Source organism: Macaca nemestrina, chromosome 19, assembly GCF_043159975.1.
Source record: "Macaca nemestrina isolate mMacNem1 chromosome 19, mMacNem.hap1, whole genome shotgun sequence".
In the NCBI taxonomy this organism is placed as follows: domain Eukaryota; kingdom Metazoa; phylum Chordata; class Mammalia; order Primates; family Cercopithecidae; genus Macaca; species Macaca nemestrina.
The window spans coordinates 78,932,351-78,952,660 of NC_092143.1; the positions used below are offsets into that span (position 1 = coordinate 78,932,351).

Here is a 20,310-nt window from a genome sequence, read left to right on the forward strand (position 1 = left end):
GGAAAATTCAGCACTCCTCGAAAGCATTCTGGTTCCATTTAAAAGAGTAAATATGGCCAGGCATGGCAGCTCATGCCTGTAATCCCAGCACTTTGGGAGACTGAGGCGAGCAGATCATTTCAGGTCAGGAGTTGGAGACCAGCCTGGCCAACATGGCAAAACTCCATCTCTACTGAAAACACAAAAGCTAGCTGGGCATGGTAGTACATGCCTGTAGCCCCAGCTACTCAGGAGGCTGAGCCAGGAGAATCACTTGAACCCAGAAGCCAGAGGTTACAGTGACCCATTGTGTCTGGAATTGGTGGGTTCTTGGTCTCGCTGACTTCAAGAATAAAGCCACGGACCCTCGACGTGAGTGTTACAGTTCTTAAGGATGGTGTGTCCGGAGTTTGTTCCTTCAGATGTTCAGATGTGTCCGGAGTTTCTTCCTTCTGGTGGGTTCGTGGTCTCGCTAGCTTCAGGAGTGAAGCTGCAGCCCTTCGTGGTGAGTGTTACAGCTCATAAAGGTGGCACGTCCAGGGTTGTTCATCCCTCCCAGTGGGTTGGTGGCCTCACTGGCTTCAGGAGTGAAGCTGCAAACCTTTGCAGTGAGTGTTACAGCTCATAAAGGTGGTGCGGATGCAAAGAGTGAGCAGCAGCAAGACTTATTGCAAAGAGCAAACGAACAAAGCTTCCACAGCATGGAAGGGGACCCGAGCCCGTTGTCACTGCTGGCTCAGGTGGCCTGCTTTTATTCCCTTTTCTGGCCCCACCCACATCCTGCTGATTGGTCCATTTTACAGAGAGCTGATTGGTGCATTTACAAACCTTTAGCTAGACCCAGAGTGCTGGTTGGTGCATTTACAATCCTTTAGGTAGACACAAAAGTTCTCCAAGTCCCCACCAGATTAGCTAGACACAGAGCACTGATTGGTGCATTTAAAAACCATTAGCTAGACACAGAGTGCTGATTGGTGCATTTACAAACCTTTAGCTAGACGCAGAGTGCTGATTGGTGCATTTACAATCCTTTAGTCAGAAAAGTTCTCCAAGTCCCCTCCCTTCCCAGAGTCCCAGAAGCCCAGCCGGCTTCATCTCACTGGCACTGGCCATGGGACTTTGCCACACCTGGCCCATGCACTCCAGCAGCCCAGAGGGAGCTCCTCCCCCAGTCAAGCCCAGCAGGCGCTGACCCCGGAGCACCCGGAACCCACGCCCACCTGGAACCTGCCCCGGCCTACGAGTGCTGCACTGCCCTGGCTCCTGCAGTCGCCTCTCCGTCCACACCTCTCTGCAGAGGAGAAGGAGCCAGCTCCGGGCTGGCCAGCCCCAGAGAGGGGTCCCAAAAGCGCAGCGGCGGGCTAAAGGGCTCCTCCAGCATGGCCAGAGCGGATGCCGACGCCAAGGCAGCACCAAGAATGAGTGAGGGCTGCTAGCACGTTGTCACCTCTTACCGTGATCGAGCTACCACACTCCAGCCTGGGTGACAGAGACTGTCTCATAATAAATAAATAAAAATTACAAAGTAATAAATATTACCAACCTCTACTGCGTCAGGGGTTGTGAGTTCAGAACATTGTAACATAAGCCAAAATACTAAGTTTTACTCCTAAGAGAATTGTTTCAGACAGGGAAGTGAGTTTCTGGAGCCAGTATTCCAGGGCAAACCTGTAGGTTTTTACAGCTGGGCAGTGCCCCATGGTCATATTTGAGATAGGTGTTTTTTTCAAGTGTATGAAAGACTATCGTGAGGCTGGACACAGTGTGTCATCCCTGTAATCTCAACCCTTTGAGAGGATGAGGCAGGCAGATTGCTTGAATCCAGGAGTTAAAAACCAGCCTGGGAAACATAGTGAGGCCCCATCTCTACCAAAAATACGAAAATTAGCTGTGCGTAGTGTCTGTGGTCCAAGATACTCAGGAGGCTGAGGTGGAAGGATCACTTGAATCTAGGAGGTCAAGGCTACAGTGAGACGTGATCATACCACTGTACTCCAGCCTGGGCGACAGGGCTAGACTCTGTCTCAAAAAAAGAGAGAGAGAGAGAGAAGAAGGAGCAGGAGGGAGAAGGGGAGGGGTCAGGAGGAAGAGGAAGAAGAAGAAAAAGAAGGAGAAGGGAAGGGAAAGGTAGGGTCACACCTGTAATTTCAGCACTTTAGGAGGCTGAAGTGGGCAGATCACGAGATCAGGTGATCGAGATGTTGGTGAAACCCCATCTCTACTAAAAATACAAAAATTAGCTGGGTGTGGTGGTGCATGCCTGTAGTCTCAGCTACTCAGAAGGCTAAGCCAGGAGAATTGCTTGAACCCAGAAGGCGGAGGTTGCAGTGAACCAAGATCATGCCACTGCACTCCAGCCTGGCAACAGAACAATCGTCAAAAAATATGTATAATAATACATTTTAAAAAGAAAGAAATGAAAAGAGAAAAGAAGAAATAAAAGAAAGACTATTGCATATGGAGGCTGGAGACTCCTGCCTAGGGAATAAGTTTTGGCAGAGTCCTTATAGATATTAACTATCTGGAAATTAATACTTGAAGAACTACTCATATATGCCTTGGATCGTCTTTGTGTATCTCCAAGGGTATGCGTAGCTCAGTTTGAAGGGTTTTTTTTAATCTATTTATTTTTTGAGATAGGTTCCCAATATGTTGCACAGGCTGGTCTCAAACTCCTGGGCTCAAGCAGTCCTCCCATCTCAGCCTCTGAGTGGCTGGAATTACATCAGTTCGAGGTTTAAGTGTCTCAGGATGTTTACCTTACTGTACTTTACATGAGAGTGTGGACTGTTCTTATCTCTCCCTTAGAAAATTTCAAGTTTCTAAATGGTAGAGACCGTGTATATATTACTCACCTTTACATCTCTACCATACCTCACAGAATGCCTGGCATTTACTACTAGGCTGAGTGCTCAACTGCTGCGTGCAGGGGTGGCCACTCACCCAGTGAGGCCAGGACAGTGGTATAAATGAACAAAGCAAGCTTGGCATGAGGCCACGTTAGGAAAACATGCATGGAAAACACACTGGCACCACAACTCACTTTAAACATCATGAAGAAACAGGGAGCCTCCACCTGGGTCTTGGAAAAGTGGCCTGAGGAAGTGACTTTCAGACTGCTAAGCTGAAACCAGCAAGGAGACGTGCAGGCTTTAACTGACTCATCAGCAGAGGTGGGTCTTGCGGGAGGACGCTGGGGAGGAGCGTGAGGGAGATAGATGGTCAGGGAGGGGGAGGCGCCCTGACACAGTCCAGGACAGACCGTGTGGGACCGCATTTGCCTTATTAAAGAATTTAGGGCTTACTCTGAGAGCAACGGAAAGCCATGGGAAGATGTACACAGGAAAATGATATGCAGGGTTTGCAGTCTTCATAGATGAGCCCTGGCTGAGGGGTAGGGAACGGATTCAGGGGAGGCCCCATGTGGGTCTGGGGAGTTGTATTCATCCACTTGGTAAATAGGTGAGTTGTCATGGCGGCTGGGGTTTGGAGCAGGGACAGAAATGGAGAGGGGGGAAGCAGGGTGTGCTGTGCTCTTGAAGTAGTCCTGCCGGCTAAGCAGAGATGCTTGGGGGCTGGCTGTGCTGTGAAGCTGAATTTGATCCTATATCCATGGGAGGCCCTTGGAGGAGTTAAAGGAGGGAAGTGACCTGAGATGAAAACACCTTTAAAGAGGTGGTTTCCGTGTGGTTAACATGGGTTCTCTCCTGTTTTCTTCTTGCTGGGATTGTGTGGTACACACCTGTGTGGTAGGGCCCTTCTGAGTTGCTTCCGATGTTCAAATGAGGCGGCATGGTGTAATGGAGTCCGACTCCTGGTTCAAAACTCAGCCCCATGGCTCACTAGCTGTGTGACCTTGGACAGCTTGCTTGACTTCCCAGTGCCTCAGTCTCCGTCAGTAAAATGGGGGGTGAGCAGTAGGACCTGTTCCGTAGGATGGCGTTTTCTAAATGTAATGCAATCGTACATGTAAACGACTTCAGACAGGACCTGGGAAACAGTAAGTGTTTAAAGGACATTAGGTATTATTCTGTTTATGATGGAATGCCAATTCGTATTTATATTATCTTTCTTTACTTCAAAAAACTCGAAAATGCCACTGTGAGCTTAAGGGACCTTGACTTCTCAGCAGCTCTAGTTACCATAGAAAACGTAGTGTATAGAAATTCAAATGTGAAAAGCAGGGGTACAGGTCATCAAGGTTTGAAAACAATCATTTTTATAGATTTGGGGGTACAAGTGCAGTTGTGTTACGTGGATATATTGCTTGGTGGTGAAGTGTGGGCTTCTAGGGCACCCACACCTGAATATTATACATTGTTGAAATGATCGTTTTTAATATCTCTCACTTCCCATGAACTAGAGAACTCATACAATAAAGCCCATCCTTGAATGTTTTTCATTTATGCTTTTCATTGCTTGTTAATGGTTAATGTTTTTTATTGGGAAAAAAAAAAAAAACTTTCCACCCTTTTTTTTTTCCTTTGGGGCTTGGTGGTGGCAAGAATGGCCGCCTGCACCTCTCCTTCTCAGCAGAGGCCTCTGTGTGCCTGCCAGCTGGAGGAGATGGAATGTATTACTGGCCTGATATTACTGAAATTTCTAGATGTTACCTTTCGGATTTCCCACAGGGGGACAACTACTGAGATGAACCATCTTGCCTATTGTGCAAACATCTGTAAATGCACCACCACAGCAATTACAGTGGCTCCCCCCAGCCAGAAACTGCGGAAATCGAATGCCCTGTCTTGCAGTCGCACCTGTTCACACCTTGAGAGAGGGAGGCTTTTCAGAGCTCCTTGCTCTGAAAAAATCTTGGGAGTTTATTGGTTTGTGCACTCTGTGAGCAATCCACAGTGATCTCGGGAGTCACAGGTCAAAGGCAAAGGGTTACTGACCTCCCATGCTGTTCCCCTTGTCTTTAGGTCCTTCAAGGGCATGGGTGCTAAGAGGAGCCTCCTTGTGTACCAGGCTCACATCTTTGGACGTGTGATGTTGGCTCACAATGGTCGTGGTCACTCAGACCCCACCAGGAGCTGCCGAATCCAAATGGAGTAGCTTTGGTGACAGTAAAGTCCACCCCTCCCCTGGCCTGGAGGGTATGTTCTGATTTTGCCAGGAGACAGGTAGCTGAGTAATACTTTATTGAGATCTTGGGAAATAATTTGAAATACGTGGAAGAGAAAAGAAAAACAGGATTGATACATGCTGCATTAAAAACCTTATTTGGACACCTTCCCTATTTTCTACCCTCAAAAAAAAAAAACCCACAAAAATAAAAAACAGGATTTGAATGAACATTTGGAAAAACATCTTGAATCATCAGCCACGAATCACCAGTGCCCACCCCTGAGCAGTTTTACTGTTGAGCCACCACAGTGACCAGGCCAGGGAGGAAGCCACGCGTGTGGCGGAAGGAACGGCCGCCAAGCGTTGGCTGCACAGCGCCCGGTGCCTGCAGGAGAGCGGAGACAGGAGAGAGCGAGGCCAGCTGCACCGCAGGGAGATGTCCCCGCCTGCACTTTTTTTTTTCTTTCTGGGATCTATTTAGAATAATCTTTGTGTTCAATTTCATTTTTAGATTTTAACACCAAACTCTTTTTGTTCTTCTGGATCCACGTATCTAATTTCAGCATTGAAAAGCATTTCACCTAGTTTATTTTTGTATCCTAATCTTTTTGAGCGTAGGTCAATGGACAAGAAAATCACAAAAACTAAGTGTGTATTACCAGCCAAGTGAGCTGCTAGTGCTTATAAACACCCTTTATTTTAAAGACAATGAGAATTTAGTTATGTAAACATGTAAACCCAGGCCATCTTAACTGATGCCCAGCCGCAGAGGTGAGGTGGCATGGTCATATTCCTAGATGACATGTTATGAATAGAGTTCCTTCTACATCCGAGGAAAACAGGATTCCATGGTTCACAGAGCTTGCAGGCCAGGTTAGACTAATCAGGAGATTCAGAACAAACAAATCTTTGGCGTTTCACAGTTACAACTCCATAGGAGAGCACCTGATGGTTAGATTGGAAGACAAAGCCAATGTCCTTGATGCTATAGATCAGGAGAGATCTGAAAACACACCCAGACCCAACCCCCACCCAAACCCAGTTCAGTCACAGTCTCTTGAGTTAGGACATAAGAATTTTTCAAAATCTCCACAGTCATTTTAATAAGCAGCTAGAGTTGAGAACCAGTGCCTCCCATAGAGAACAGTCACTGGGAAGCTAGGATTGCACTGTGGTTACCTAGGGTGATGGACTGAGCTAAGCTGGAAGCAGAGCCTTGGGTGGGGAAACTGAGAGGAGTGATCTGTATAGTGCCTGGGAGCAGTGGTTTAATTCCAGAGCTCCAAGGCTGTGCTCTGAGGACAGAGATAATCGTGCTCCTTCCGAAGAAATCCTTGCAGAAGATGTCGCCTTTCCATGAATTGAAAAGGAGGAAAGGTGCTGTGTTTTCAAGCTTCTCCAGATTATCTTAGAAATGTAAGTTGAGAAAGGGAATCGTAAAAACATTATGTCTTAATCTGACATACCTAGTATGGGTTTAACATAACACTGTCATAATAATACAGTTTACACACATGCATACAGACTTACCATCCATTCATTGATTCACTGGGTTCCTGCTGTGTGCCAGGCGTTTCCTAGGGCGCTAAGAAAACAGCAGCGAACAAAGAAGGCTGAGTTCTCCTCCAGGAGGGGTCTTACACCAATCAATCCCAGGATGTCGACTGGCAAGAAGGGGGGAGTGAGGAATATGTTGGTGGCAAAATGGGGCCCCTGCCTAGAGTGTCTCTGAGAAGACCCCTGCTGGGCCCTCACAAGGGAGGTGGCTTTACTCTTCCTGCAGGCACAAGCCGTCCATGATGCTGGGACCTCTGATTCATCCACTAGAGCCACTGTCATCAGAACTATTTCTGGAAACTTCTGAGTAGGTGGCACAGGCCTGTGTGCCTAGTGAAGGCCCCCCTTTGATTCAGGGGTCACATTGGGCTGTTTGCTCAAAGATGGACTCAGTGCTTTTTCTCCCCCTTGTGAATAAGTAACAAGCTGTTAAGTACACAATGAATGTACCTCTCTGCAAGCCAGAACTGTAGTGATTGATGGAATCCGATGTTTACTTGTCCCCTCTGTAACCTTAGATTAAAGTCACTGAAATCTTCAGCCTCTACATCAGGAGAATGGCACGCACATGCCAAGGGACGTGGCCAGAATGACTGGTGGAGCTTTGTGGGAGGTGGCGTGCATGGTCCCTTCCCCAAAGGGATTAGATGCAGAGGCATCAGGAGACCAAGTCAGCTTTTCTGGGGAGGGTAACAGTGTAGTCAGAAGCAGCAAGGGAGAAATGATAGGAATTTGTGTTGTGGAAGGAAAGGAAGGAAGCCTGGACAGGGAGGAAGGAGAAGAAAAATTACACAAGAACCAATTGCTAATTGGTCAAGAAGGATAGGGAGTTACTGAAGGGCCCCTTGGGTGTGTCACTGTTGTTCAGTGTCCAGGCTGCAGCAAAAGGACAGCTATTAATAAACATCCTTAAATGCATCTCGTTTTCTTTCTATTGCTTTGTTGTTTATAAAATGCCTAAGTATACATTAATTCCAAGAATCCTCAAAATAACCTTGAGAGGTGTTACTGTGATCAGTACATAAAGAAAGAAGACATTGAAACTCATAGAGGCTAAGTAACTTGCCCCAAATCACACAGCCAGTTAAAAGGCAGAAGCAAATCTCAAATTCAAATATTTGAGCTCCAGCTCTGGCAATCTAAAATGTCAAGATACCTAGTACAATTGGGTTCTGGTCCTGGATGTGCCTGAACGTTTGTATGATTTCACATATACCGTGTGACTCTCCAAGCCTTTGAAGTTGCATTTCTCTCATTTCCTTGCCTTTCTATATGTCTTATAAAGATTTCTACTATTACATTTATACCCTCAAGTATGCATGAGCACAAAGTCGAGTTAGGGATTTTTTTTAATCTGAATTAAATTGTAAATTCCAACTTTCTGTACCCGATTCTTTCTGTAGCACTGGCCTTTTGTAATATGTATTTTTCCTTTTTTTTTTTTTTTTTTTTTCAAGCCATAGGAAAGAGCTTTTTAATGCTCAGATCCCAAGAGCTAAGGAAGTAGATGGCTATTCATGTTCTGCCCGGAATCTTTATGTTCAGTGAGAGGAAGCGCAACTGCTTAAAACTCTTAACTTCTCTCTCTTACTTTAGAAAGTCAGGCGGAAAAAAAAAATGGATTAATTTGACAGATAGCACAGAAGAAGAAAAATATTAGAAACAAGAAGAGGCCATTTCTCCTGTAGAGGTTCATTTCATTCTATATACCACTTCCCTGGGATATCTGCCAATTGTTAGCAGAAAGAGTAATGTTACCTATTTTTTTAAATTTCACTCTTGAGTACTATGGAGATAAATAGCTAAATGATGGAGAAATAACTTTCTTTCATGGTAGTAGTTTAAGAAGGGTAAAAAGAGCTCAAATGCAGATGTTTGATGACATGAGAAAATTCAGCGACGAATGAAAAATTTGATATTTCTATAGGTGCAGTTTTAGAAAGAGTATCTTTTTGCATTGACACTAGAGACCTGTGTCCATCTGTAAAAGTGAGGGAACTGCATGTGGGTATTAATAGACGTATTTGCAAGCACCGGAAATTTTCCAGTTGAAACTTACAACAACAACAACAACAAAAAGTTTCTGTTCTGTTTTGCTGCAGGGCCAATGCAGGAGACCATCTATGACTTCTGGAGGATGGTGTGGCACGAAAACACTGCAAGCATCATCATGGTGACCAATCTTGTGGAAGTGGGAAGGGTGAGTGGACCATCTGCTGCAAAAGGCCATTTTGTTCCTTACTTAGTTGGTAACAGAAAGTAAGGCATGAGGCAAGCTTTTGAAGTATTATGTGTACTCCCAAAAACATTAACTACTGCAGCTCCTCCTATTGCTTGCTGCACTTGCTTATAAATTATCAGTAAACATAGCTTGAATTGCTTTCATTTGTTGCGATAGCAACAGACAGAAAGGCACTCAAGATTTAAAAGCAGTTGTTATCGGGCTATATTGAGTGCACAAAAATACCTCTAAGCATGAATGCTGATTGTTGAGTGTCAAAACTCAATGGGTGCTGCATTAGACATGACTACATTCCCAAACTCAAGAAAATTGGCTCTAAAAACAGTGTGCAGTTCTGGATTCAATCCTTAGAATTCCAGCATCTTCTCTTGCTTAAATTGGCCTTTCCTGTGTCTCAGTTTCCAAACCTGTAGGATGGAAAACATCAGCTTTCTGAAGGTCTTCTACTACCTTCTCCTTAGTGATTGTTTCTGAGCAGCACTTTCATTTAACCAGGAAGCTGTTACATAGTGGTAATTTCAGCAGTGGTATGCTCTAGGATTATTTCCAAAGTGAAATTTTAAAATGAGCAAACACACAGCGTGCAGCTGCCTTATTTACAGTAGGTTGAATTCCATGGTTGTGCTAACTGAAGAGATGTTGGCATCATGAGATTTGCCCTCAGCAAAGGCAGCCTAGAAGTTATCCTAGAATTGAAGCAGTGGGATAGGAACCATAAAGGGATCGTCTCTTAAGAGTCTCAGGTTTCAGGAAGCACAAACCAGGAAGAAGAAAGACATCACAATTCTCTCATAATGAGAATATTCAGTAAGTGTGTATATATACATATACACATACACACACGTAGGACATATATATATACACACATACACACAATTCTAGCAAAAATGGCACATTAAGCTGAAAATCCTCCTATAAACATCTAGAAATTCTAGATAATATGAATATGTATTTTAATATGTTTATATGTATATCACATGCATATACAAATATATTTTTTTAAATGTTTAGCTTACCCCTTAATAAAGACAGCTACTACAGACCAGAAATAAAGTGAGCACTAGAGAGCCTAGGGAGGGTAGCGAGTGCATGCACCCTTAGGAGGCTGGGCAGGGGGTTCTGTGTGAGTCTTGGGGGAGGGTGGGCAGCGTCAGTCTTTGTGATCTTGGATCCTAGGTTTTAAAGCCCACTGAGGGCAGGAAATAATGTGGACATGTACAGTGCTAAGAATTTGCATGTCAACTGCCACACAGAACCAAAACCCACAAAGAGTAGACCCTCAGAGAAAGGAAGACTGGGGAAGTGGAGGTAGGGAGAGGGAGGAGGGAGAAGGGAGAGGAGCACCAGCCAGCCCAGGGAATTGACAAGGAAGTTACACCATCTTCACTTAGGTAGGATCTGTGGGGGTGAAGCACTTCCACCAACTGCAGGGTCAAAGTAAACACCTAATAAAATCAGAAAATAATTAGAACCGTGAATCATAAAGTATCATTGTAGTATTAAAGTTGTCAGATGCAAATAACATGGTACCAGGAAAGGAAATACATGTTTTTAAATGTTGTTATTAGAAAAGAAGAAATACCAACTAAGCATCTAATTCAAGAAGACAGATGAATAACAGAGCAAAACCAAAGGAAAAGAAAAGGAAATAATAAACATGAATAGAAATTTATTAACTTAAAAAGCACAGAAGCAGTAATAAAGTTCAACAAAATAAAAAGCTGGTTTTGTGAAAAGGTTAATAACATGCACCTCTGGCAACAGATCAGAAATAAACAGAGAAAAACCACATATAGCCAATAGCAGATTTTTTTTTTTACTGCAATAGAATAATATGAATAACAATATATTTGATGAATTAGGTAATTTTCTAGAAAAATATGACTTTCCAAAACTGACTCAAAAAGAAACAGAAATTCTGAGTAGATTATGATTATCTTAAACTCTAATTCTGGTTAAAAATTGACCCATGGAAATGTACCAGTGTATTTATAGGTAGTAAATATTCAAGGAACAGATAATTCAAATGTACATTTTAAAAATACATAACATTTTATAAATACATAGAAATACATAAATTATATACATTTTATAAAAATCTAAGAGAACAGAAAAGAAAGGTTGTTCCCCCATTTCATTTTAAGAGGAAAGAAAGCTTCTTCCTCTATTTCACTTTAAGAGGCTAGTATAACCTCAATATCAAAACCAGATAAGACTACAGGAAAAGGTAAAATTATAGGTGCCACACATAGATAGGAAGAGATGAATATACCAGTAGGTCAAAACAGACCAGATGTAAGACACCAAAAGCCCACCATATTAAGGAATAGGATAGGAAAATGTATGATAGTAAGGTTTACGTAAAATCCTCTGTATGACAAAGGATATAGTAAGCGACCAGACAAAGGCGGGGAGGTACTATGGGGCTATCATGCGAAGTTTAAACACTTCCAGAGCAGTATTTTATGTACTAAAAGTATAAAAACCATTTCTTTCTTTCAATGATGCCTCTGCCGAGTGCCAGCATGGGAGTGCAGGTGAGTTGGCAAGGAGGCTGCTGAGGCAGGGAGGGCCACCAGCCCGGCCCAGAAGAGGGTGCTGGGCCTCTCCTTCCACGGATCTTTCTCTGAAAAGAGGAAACTAGCAGTACTGTGTGTCCACACAGTTTTGGAGCTGAGAAGTAGGGACCAGAGCTATGGACCTCTGTCACAGTCGGGGATGGGAAGAAACCACCTATGTGGATTCTCGGCTATTTTCCACCCAAGGAGCCTGCCCTAAAATTCCTTTCACAGTACTTGTCACTGAAAGAGTCACGAAAGGAAAAGCTTACAATGAACACTAGACGTCAGAACGAACAACTTTCTAATTCACATACAAGGAAGGTGTATTAAGATTCCAGGTGCTCCTCTCACAGCCAAGAAAAACCATCTTCTTTTGCTGCCATAACCAAATGCCACAAGCTGGGAGGCTTACACAAGAGACATGTACTATCTTCCTGTTCTGGAGGCTGGAAAGTCCCAAGCCAGGTCTGGCAGGATTCTGCTTCTGGTGCGGGCCCTCCTGGCTTTCATGTGGCCACCTTCTCGCTGCAACTTCATGTGTCAGAGAGAGCACAAGCTCCGTGGTGTCTCTTCTTACAAGGACGCAAATCCTATTGGGTGAGGGCCCCACCTTAATGACCTCATTTAGCCATCATTATTTCCTTGGAGGCCCATCTCCAAATACAGTCACACTTGGAGGTTAGGCCTTCACCATATGAGTTTGGGGGGTACACAGATATTCAGTCCATAACAGCCTGCTTAATGGGGTTCTTGTAACGATTCAGTGAGTTTCCACATGTTACAGAAGTTCCTGCCCATTTCAGGGACTCAATAGTACAGCTGTTAGTGTAACCTTAGGTTTCCACCAACAAACCTAAGACTGAAGAAAAAGACCCTTTTTCTTCCGCACACCAAATCTACCTACTTTTACTATGAAAACATTAATGACTATTGGGGAAAAAACGGCCAGCTCCACCAGAAAGCAAGTTCCTTGAAGGGAAGAGACGGCGTTGCTCAGTGGCCTCTCCTTCCAGGCCCAGGGCCCTGAGCAAATGCCTAGCAAGGTGAATAAAGAGAGTATCTCACCATAGTGTGAGCACACCAGAGCCACCTCATATAGCCTAAACATTTCATCTGCTTTCATGTGCTTGTGTTTCTTCCGCTGAGAGGTATACTCCCATCTGACTCCTTCATTCACTTCACACATCCTTGCTGACCGCCCACATGTGATAGGGAGAAAGAGGTGCCTGGAGCCCACTCTCGGGTGCCTTCCCTTCACAAACCCAGCATCTCAGAAAGCTGTGCACCCATGCACACGTTCAATATTTGCACTGGAGCTCACTTACAAGACAGTCCTAAGTAAATTATTTTGAAAAGTAGATTACTGCTAAATAACAACTATTACTGGATTTTTTAAAATAAAAGCACATCTATTTTTTGCTTAATTGAAATTACAAAACACACCACTGTGTCTGGACTCAGTGGCTTAAGAGGTTAAGCTGATGTCATATAATACAGTCTTTTACTTTAAGAAAAGACGAGGACAGCATAGTCTTTGGTTGAAAAGTCAAAAGAAGATTGTGCTGTAAAATTACTGCAGCAAAAAATAATAATTACACGCTAAAGCCCACTGTGCCTCAGACATGGCACATTTGCAGGGAGCCAGGTTTCATTCAGAGTGACCTGGGTTTAGAAAAGGAATGAAAATGATATGCAGTGGTGGTCACTGTTCCTTCCATCAGGCACCGGGACCCGTCACGTCCAGGGTAGTCACTGGTGATTTTTATGACAGCAACTATTCCTTCTGACAAATAACCATGGAAATTTTGTTTCCAATAAGGTGTGGCTGAGGTGGGTGGTGGTAACTAGGTTTCTGGTTTACCCATAAATCTAAATCCGTAGATTTAAAGTAACTCAACCATTTTAGGTCTGGTAAGCTTAAAAAAAAAAAAAAAAAAATTCTTCCAAATCCTTACCAAGTTTGTGGGGACATGGGTAAGCTCTGAAGAGGCCCCACCTCGTTGCCATCAACCCCTTGGATGGGCCTGACTTCAATTAGTAATGAAATTATGGCATCTGTCCTTGAAATGTCTGGCATGATTTGGGGGTTTTGACAAGAGGTCATGTTCCCTTGTGGGAAAAGCACTCTCCTTGTTCCAGGCTGGTTCCCATTGTTAATCCTGCACTTTTGTTTACAGATAGCTCCTCCATTTTCCATGCTTCAAAACAACAGCAAGAAACCACCCAAGAAATCAAAATGACATGATTTTTAAGGGCAGTAGCTACCTACTTAACATGTGTACCACACATGGTGCGTCCTTCATGCATTAAGCATGAGCTAGGCGGATGCGTGTTTGTTTACTCAGACTTGCTGCCGATTCATTAAGGCAGAGCTGGGGACCTGCTTCCCCCCATTTTGCCCTGAAGCGCTCTGCATTAGGCGGCCCTAATTGCTGGTGCTGGAGCCACCAGGAGACCTTTCCTGTCGCAGCACCTGGTGCAGAAGACACAGATGCTGCACTTCCCTCCAGCAGGGTCCCCGGTACATCTGCCAGGACCTGTCATTATCTAAGACTTCCTTGTCACCACCGTGCCTCCCATTTTAGCCCGCGTGTTCTGGGAAGGGACCCTTGTCGGTTTTCCTGGCACCTGCCGCCGGCTGCACACCTGGCATTGAAATGGTGCTGGAACGTGTTGTGATTATTTTCCCTCTTTAATGAACCCACCTGAGGGACATTTAGTTTTTTAATCCAGTCGCCTGTTTCCCAGGCATTCCCATTTACACCGTTTGTGTGGAGATTCAAAAACTGTGTTGCGGTGTTGAGCTACACCATCTGCCAGAAGTCTTATAACCAAATCTGCAGGACTCCCAAAGGAGACTTTTGCACCGGTAATTTAAGCTAATGATTTCTAAACATATTTAGTCAGTTTTATGAAGACCTCATTAGAATGTGACTGTTTATTAAAAATCCAAATGAGGTCTCACAGTCATTTAGGAAAATTATTGTTGAGTCACTCTGAATAGTTCTGATAACAGAAGATAAAATGTTTTGGAACTGAGAGAAGTGGGGACCAGAGCTATGGACCTCTGTCACAGTCGGGGATGGGAAGAAACCACCTGTGTGGATTCTCGGCTATTTTCCACCCAAGGAGCCTGCCCTAAAATTCCTTTCACGGTACTTGTCACTGAAAGAGTCATGAAAGGAAAAGTTTACAATGAACACTAGACGTCAGAACGAACAACTTTCTAATTCACATACAAGGAAGGTGTATTAAGATTCCAGGTGCTCCTCTCACAGCCAAGAAAAAACATCTTCTTTTCTGCAACAGCCACCAGACCCAGGATCAATGAGGAAGCAAGAGAGAGGCAAGGTTGCCCCATACTGGTTAATTACAGGTATAAAAATATTAGCAATTGTTTTTACTACAAAATCTCTTAAGTTGTTCCAAGACATCAAACTCATAAGAAAGGGAAGAGGGAAATTGTTTTTATAGACATTGCTGACAGTTTTCCGTCTTGAGCGCTCACTGTTACTTTCATAGATCCTTTTTCATAAACTGGTATTTAAGATTGATATTTTGTGACCTGTGTATTTACAATCTTAGCCTTTGAATAATTTATGCTCATTCAGCAAACACTCTTCATCTCGATCTGTCATCCTTTCACCTGTCATAGGGATGAAGCTGACATAAGCCTTACCTCCCTCCTGCACGTTACACCTGGGCATTTAACTGCTCATTGGCCATCTCTACCTCTGTGTCCCACAACTGGCACAAAACAAGCACCTCAGAAACTAAGCTCGTCCATTCATCTTCAGACTCCTGGTCCCCAATACCTCTTCTTATCATTCAGGCTTGAAAAGAAACTTCATTTTGTACTCAGCCCAATCCAATGTCAAGCCATAAAAACACCATGTGAACAGCACACCTGCCTCCTGTTTTCATGGTGCCTTCCCTGCAGCTTGGGAACTCACAGTCTTTCTTATCAGTCCCGGCAGCAGCGTCCACACTGGTCACCCCAGCGTCCACACTGGTCACCTTGTGCTGTTGTGGTCTCAGAGACAAAAATGGATGTCCCATTACCAAGACGGAAAGGTTAAGGAAACAGAGTTACCTACAGGTTGACGGTTCAGGGCCTGTCATAGCAAATCCTCTAAGTTCCTATGGCCAAACTCCCTACCGATAGGAGCTATAGCTCTGAGTCACAACCCAGACCACTGCAACTCTGATTGGACAGAGGACCAGCCTTGCAAACACTCTTTCCTGATAAGCAGCTGCAGACCTCCAGCCCGTTTTGGCCGCTCATAGAGCCTGCACACAGACTGTCTTTGTGTCCCGTAGCTGACCTTTTGATGTAAAGAGCCAAATGCCATTTCCTTTTCACAGTAAAAATCCCACCCCAAAGTGAACATGGGATGTATGTTTACCTATTGCACATGTGCTTAGCTCCCCTTATAAATATGTATAGCTTTTCCCCCAAACCTGCTGATATATATGACTCTTGTGTGTGATACAGACCTGGTGAGGCATAAAACCCAACCTGTCCTTTGTTCTAAAGAGAGAGCACCTTCAGTCCATGCTAGAGACTCTTCCCAGCTTGCAAACAGATAACCCCAATAAAGCTCTCCCTCCTACTGTCCAGCCATCCTGGTGGTCTTTTAGACAACACTGTCTTCTATGCACTCTGTGCGTCAGTGCTGCGTTAATTTTTATAAACATGAGCTCCTGACACACCACTCATCTGTTCCGAATCCTTCAGTGATTCCCGTCGAATTCAGAACAAAGCCCAAACCTCAGGATCCGAAAAATTCTGTGCCTTCACAGTGTGGCTCTAGTCTACAGCACCCAAGCTTGCTTCCCAGCATTCTCTTACAAGTGTTGGAAATGCCAGGCGGACAAAGTATTTGCCGTTTGCCACACGCGCCCAGCACTGCATTCCTTGTGCCTTTGGTGCTATCTGGCCTGTGCACAGTGGAGCTCTCCAGGAAAACTCCTGCCAGTTTGGAATGCTCTAGGTCTGCACAGTCCCTGCAGAGCCTCTAGTCGCAGGGGTCTACTAAGTATTTTCAGTGTGGTTACTGTGACTGAGAGATTGACTTCTGAGGTTTATTTCATTTGTATTAATTTAAATTGAAAAGTCCACATGTGACTAATGGCCTTTGTCTGGGACAGTGCAGGGACAGCACCTCCTTGCCTTCCTCCCTCTGCCTGCTTAACCAGGGCCGTTCTTTTAATACTAATTGAAAATTCCACCCTTTCTAAGAAGGAAGCCTGACCTGATTATTCAACTGGCTCTTTTATCTCCATCATCAGCATCCTCTCTGTATGTCACGTGCCATATTCTGTCCTTTAGTATAAGTTGTAGCCCTTCCTCATTTACAGTAAGTCAGAGAATCGGAAGGCCTTGGTTCAGATCTTGGCTCTTCCCATGCCCATTGCAACATCTCTGAGCCCCAGATTCCTCATCTGTTAAGCATAGGGAATCGTGCACTAATACACACCCTCCTGTGCCATGGGATTACTGTAAGGATTACAAAATAAATTGAGCATCTTTTGTGCCTGTTTCCACTTCTGCAAACTCACCTTCTCAGCCATTCCTGTGCACAGCTACCAGGCTGTGGGTCCTTCCAGGTAGGCCCAGTAGAAGCAGTTGGTCAACAACCCTTTCCCTAAATCTGGCCGCAGGGACGGCCTCTCTGTTGTCAGAGATGGTGGAGTTTGCACCTTTCCTTGAATTCCGTCAATTCTGTAGTCATGAATTTTCTGTTTCTGCTGGAAATATCAGCAATTCCTAAACTAGAATTGTCGTAACTTTAACACAAAAGTAGGAGTCAAAGAGGAAACTGGCAGTGTAGCCTGTGATGATTCCCATCCAGGTACTGCCAGGCTTCACGCCACCACCCCCAGCACATCAGCCAAGAAAGGAGGCGCTAACAAGTACTGAGCTATCAGCAGCAGGAGAAAGGCCTTCTACAGACTCCTCGACACCAGCTCCTCCAGGAAAGATGGTTCCCTGGCTGCCCTGGGGAAGCTGGAGGTTTTCTCTGCCTGAAAACCTCAGTTCCCCTCTGTAAAAAGTTCAGCCAAAGAGCTCGATTTGTCATGTTCACAAATTAGCCCAAAGATAGGCTTGTTAATCCCTTCTCAGCACAATTTAATCCAACATTTAGTGCTGTACTTACTGTATCTATGACACTAAGAATCCAAAGATAGTTATAATTCACTTGTCCTCAAAGAATCTTATCACCTGTGGTCATTGAGAACCGTGTATCAGCAATGAACTGTGAGACGTGTTCAGAGTGTGATAGTACCGACGACGGGACTCATTCTGCCTGTGGGAATCTAGGACTTCTCGGAGCACGTGGTAAAGAGCTGGACCTTAGTAGGAGGAAGGATTTTATTTTGTCTTTATTTTAGATTTAGGGGGCACATGGGCAGGTTTGTTAAATGGGTATATTTAGTGGTGGTGGGGTTAGGGCTTCTAATGATCCCATCAACCAAACAGTGAACATAGTCCCCAGTAGGTAGTTTTTCAAACCGTGCCCTCCATTCTCTCTCCTCCCTCTCTCCTCCCTTTTATATTCCCCAATGTTTATTCTCATCTTTGTGCCATGTATACCCAACATTTAGCTCCCACTTACAAGTGAGAACATAGGGTATTTGGTTTTGTTTCTGAGTTAATTCACTTAGGATAATGACCTCCAGCTGTACCCATGTTGCACCAAAGGACATGATGTCATTCTTTTTCTTTCTTTTTTGTTTTTTGTTTTTTGAGGTGGAGTCTCGGTCTGTCACCCAGGCTGGAGTGCAGTGGCGCAATCTTGGCTCACTGCAACCATCGCCTCCCGGGTTCAAGCAGTTCTCTGCCTCAGCCTCCCAAGTAGCTGGGATTACAGGCACCCACCACTACGCCCGGTTAATTTTTTGTATTTTTAATGGAGACGGGGTTTCACCATCTTAGCCAGGCTGGTCTCGATCTCCTGACCTTGTGATCCACCCGCCTCGGCCTCCCAAAGTGCTGGGATTACAGGCGTGAGCCACCGCGCCAGGCCCGATTTCGTTTTTTATGGCTATGTAGTATTCCATGGTGTGTATATACCACATTTTCTTTATCCAGCCTACCGTTGATGGACACCTGGGTTGATTCCATGTCTTTGCCGAGGAAGCATTTTAAATGGCAGGAGTGAGACAGTAACCACTTCAGCAGCATAAGGAAGGGAAAGCACAGAAAGGGAGGAAATGGCATGTTGGAGAAAGAGCTAGTGGCCTGCCTGATGCAGCTGCTGAGGGAAGAACTCTGAGGCCGGGAAGCTAACTGTGGGCTTGTTGATGAGGGTTGGAAATACGCTTCTAGGAAGGAAGGAGAGGTAGAAAGTGGGCAGTGTGTGTGTGTTTGTTCACTTTAATGGAAGGCATTGAGGGGGTAAATCATGTGTTCTAATTGGTATTGAAAAACAATCTTGGTGAGCATTAAGGAAAGGCTGAGAAAGGCTGTGGAAGAGCATGGAGACACGTTAGGAGGTTAGAGCAAGGCTCTACATGAAAGAGGATGTGGGCTTGAGTTTGGGCAGAGGTACTGTGAATGTATGAGGAGTATACAGTTTGGGTGTTATGGTGGGTACGTGGTGCTGATAAGGAAAGAGGGGAACTTGAGAATGAACCAGGGCTTCTACCACTGTGACTTGGGTTGCTCTAAAGGGTATTAACGAAAAGTGGGTATCTCTTTCCACCTCACCCCCACACACCCCCAATACAAGTAGTTGTAAGGAGAGGCAATGTGATTCATCCTGGACATGCTGAGTTTAAGAAACTGAATGAGCAATAATGTGATGCTTTCCAGAAAGCTCGAGAGAGAGAGATGTGAGCTGAAGACACAGAAAAAAACTATAAAATGCTAGCGTCCCCCTTTATTCACAAGCATCTACTGTGTGTTAGGCTTTGGGCTGCACTGGCCTATCAAGATGAAAAGACATGGCACAAACTATGGGACAAAAAGGCAAACAAAAACCAAAAAGTATAATGCGGCCAGGCGTGGCGGCTCACGCCTGTAATCCCAGCACTTTGGGAGGCCGAGGCAGGTGGATTGCCTGAGGTCAGGAGTTTGAGGCCAGCCTGGCCAACATGGTGAAACCCCATCTCTACTAAAAATACAAAAAATTAGCTGGGCATGGTGGCAGGTGCCTATAATTCCAGCTACTCGGGAGGCTGAGGTAGGAGAATCGCTTGAACCCGGGAGGCGGAGGTTGCAGTGAGCCTAGATTGCACCATTTTACTCCAGCCTGGGCGACAGAGCGAGACTCTGTCTAAAAAAAGGTATAATGCAAAGTGATAACCACTGTAACAGAACAGCGTTCTTGGGAGAAAGTGGACAGAGAAAAGAGGAGGACTCACAACAGATCACTGGAGAATATCTGTTTCTGTGGGCATTCGGGAAGAACAGCTGGGATGCAGTCTGGAAAAGGAAAGCAGGAGGACTAGGGCATGAACAAAGAGACTCGGATCATGAGAATGAAGAGAAGACAGCATTTCAACAGGAAGGGGATAGTGACCAGGTCACGAGCTACAGAAAGGCCAGGTAAACAGGAATCAGAGAGCAAGGTAGAGAGAAAGAATGTACTGAGTCAGGCATCCTGCTAAATGTTTCACAAGCCCTATTGCTCATATCACAGCTACCCTCTGAGTACATTTAAAGATTCCTATTTTTGAATTAAGTAAGTAAGGCTTGGTGTGGTTAAATAATTTGGCCAAGGGCATAGAGCTAGAAATGAAACTTTGGTCTGTCCAGTTCCAAAGCCCATGCTCTCTCCCCCATTCCACAGTGCCCCCCCATTAGCACTGGAGAGGTCTTTGGTGTGTACCAAGTTCCCATGGGGTGATAGAACCAGGAATCCAGCAGCAGTAGAACAGTGGCTAAGTGTGCAG

General features: G+C 44.7%; 1 protein-coding gene across 10 annotated transcripts in view; it reads left to right on the forward strand.

Annotated features, from left to right (window-relative positions):
• The window catches only part of LOC105478860 (protein tyrosine phosphatase receptor type M), an 826,332-nt gene that overhangs the window by 754,207 nt on the left and 51,815 nt on the right, over nucleotides 1–20,310 (forward strand). For all 10 annotated transcript variants that reach the window (XM_011736570.3, XM_071085869.1, XM_011736565.3 and 7 more), the window contains one exon: nucleotides 8,709–8,806. In XM_011736570.3, coding sequence (XP_011734872.2) covers nucleotides 8,709–8,806 — 98 coding nt within the window. The remainder of the gene's footprint in view (nucleotides 1–8,708; nucleotides 8,807–20,310) is intronic.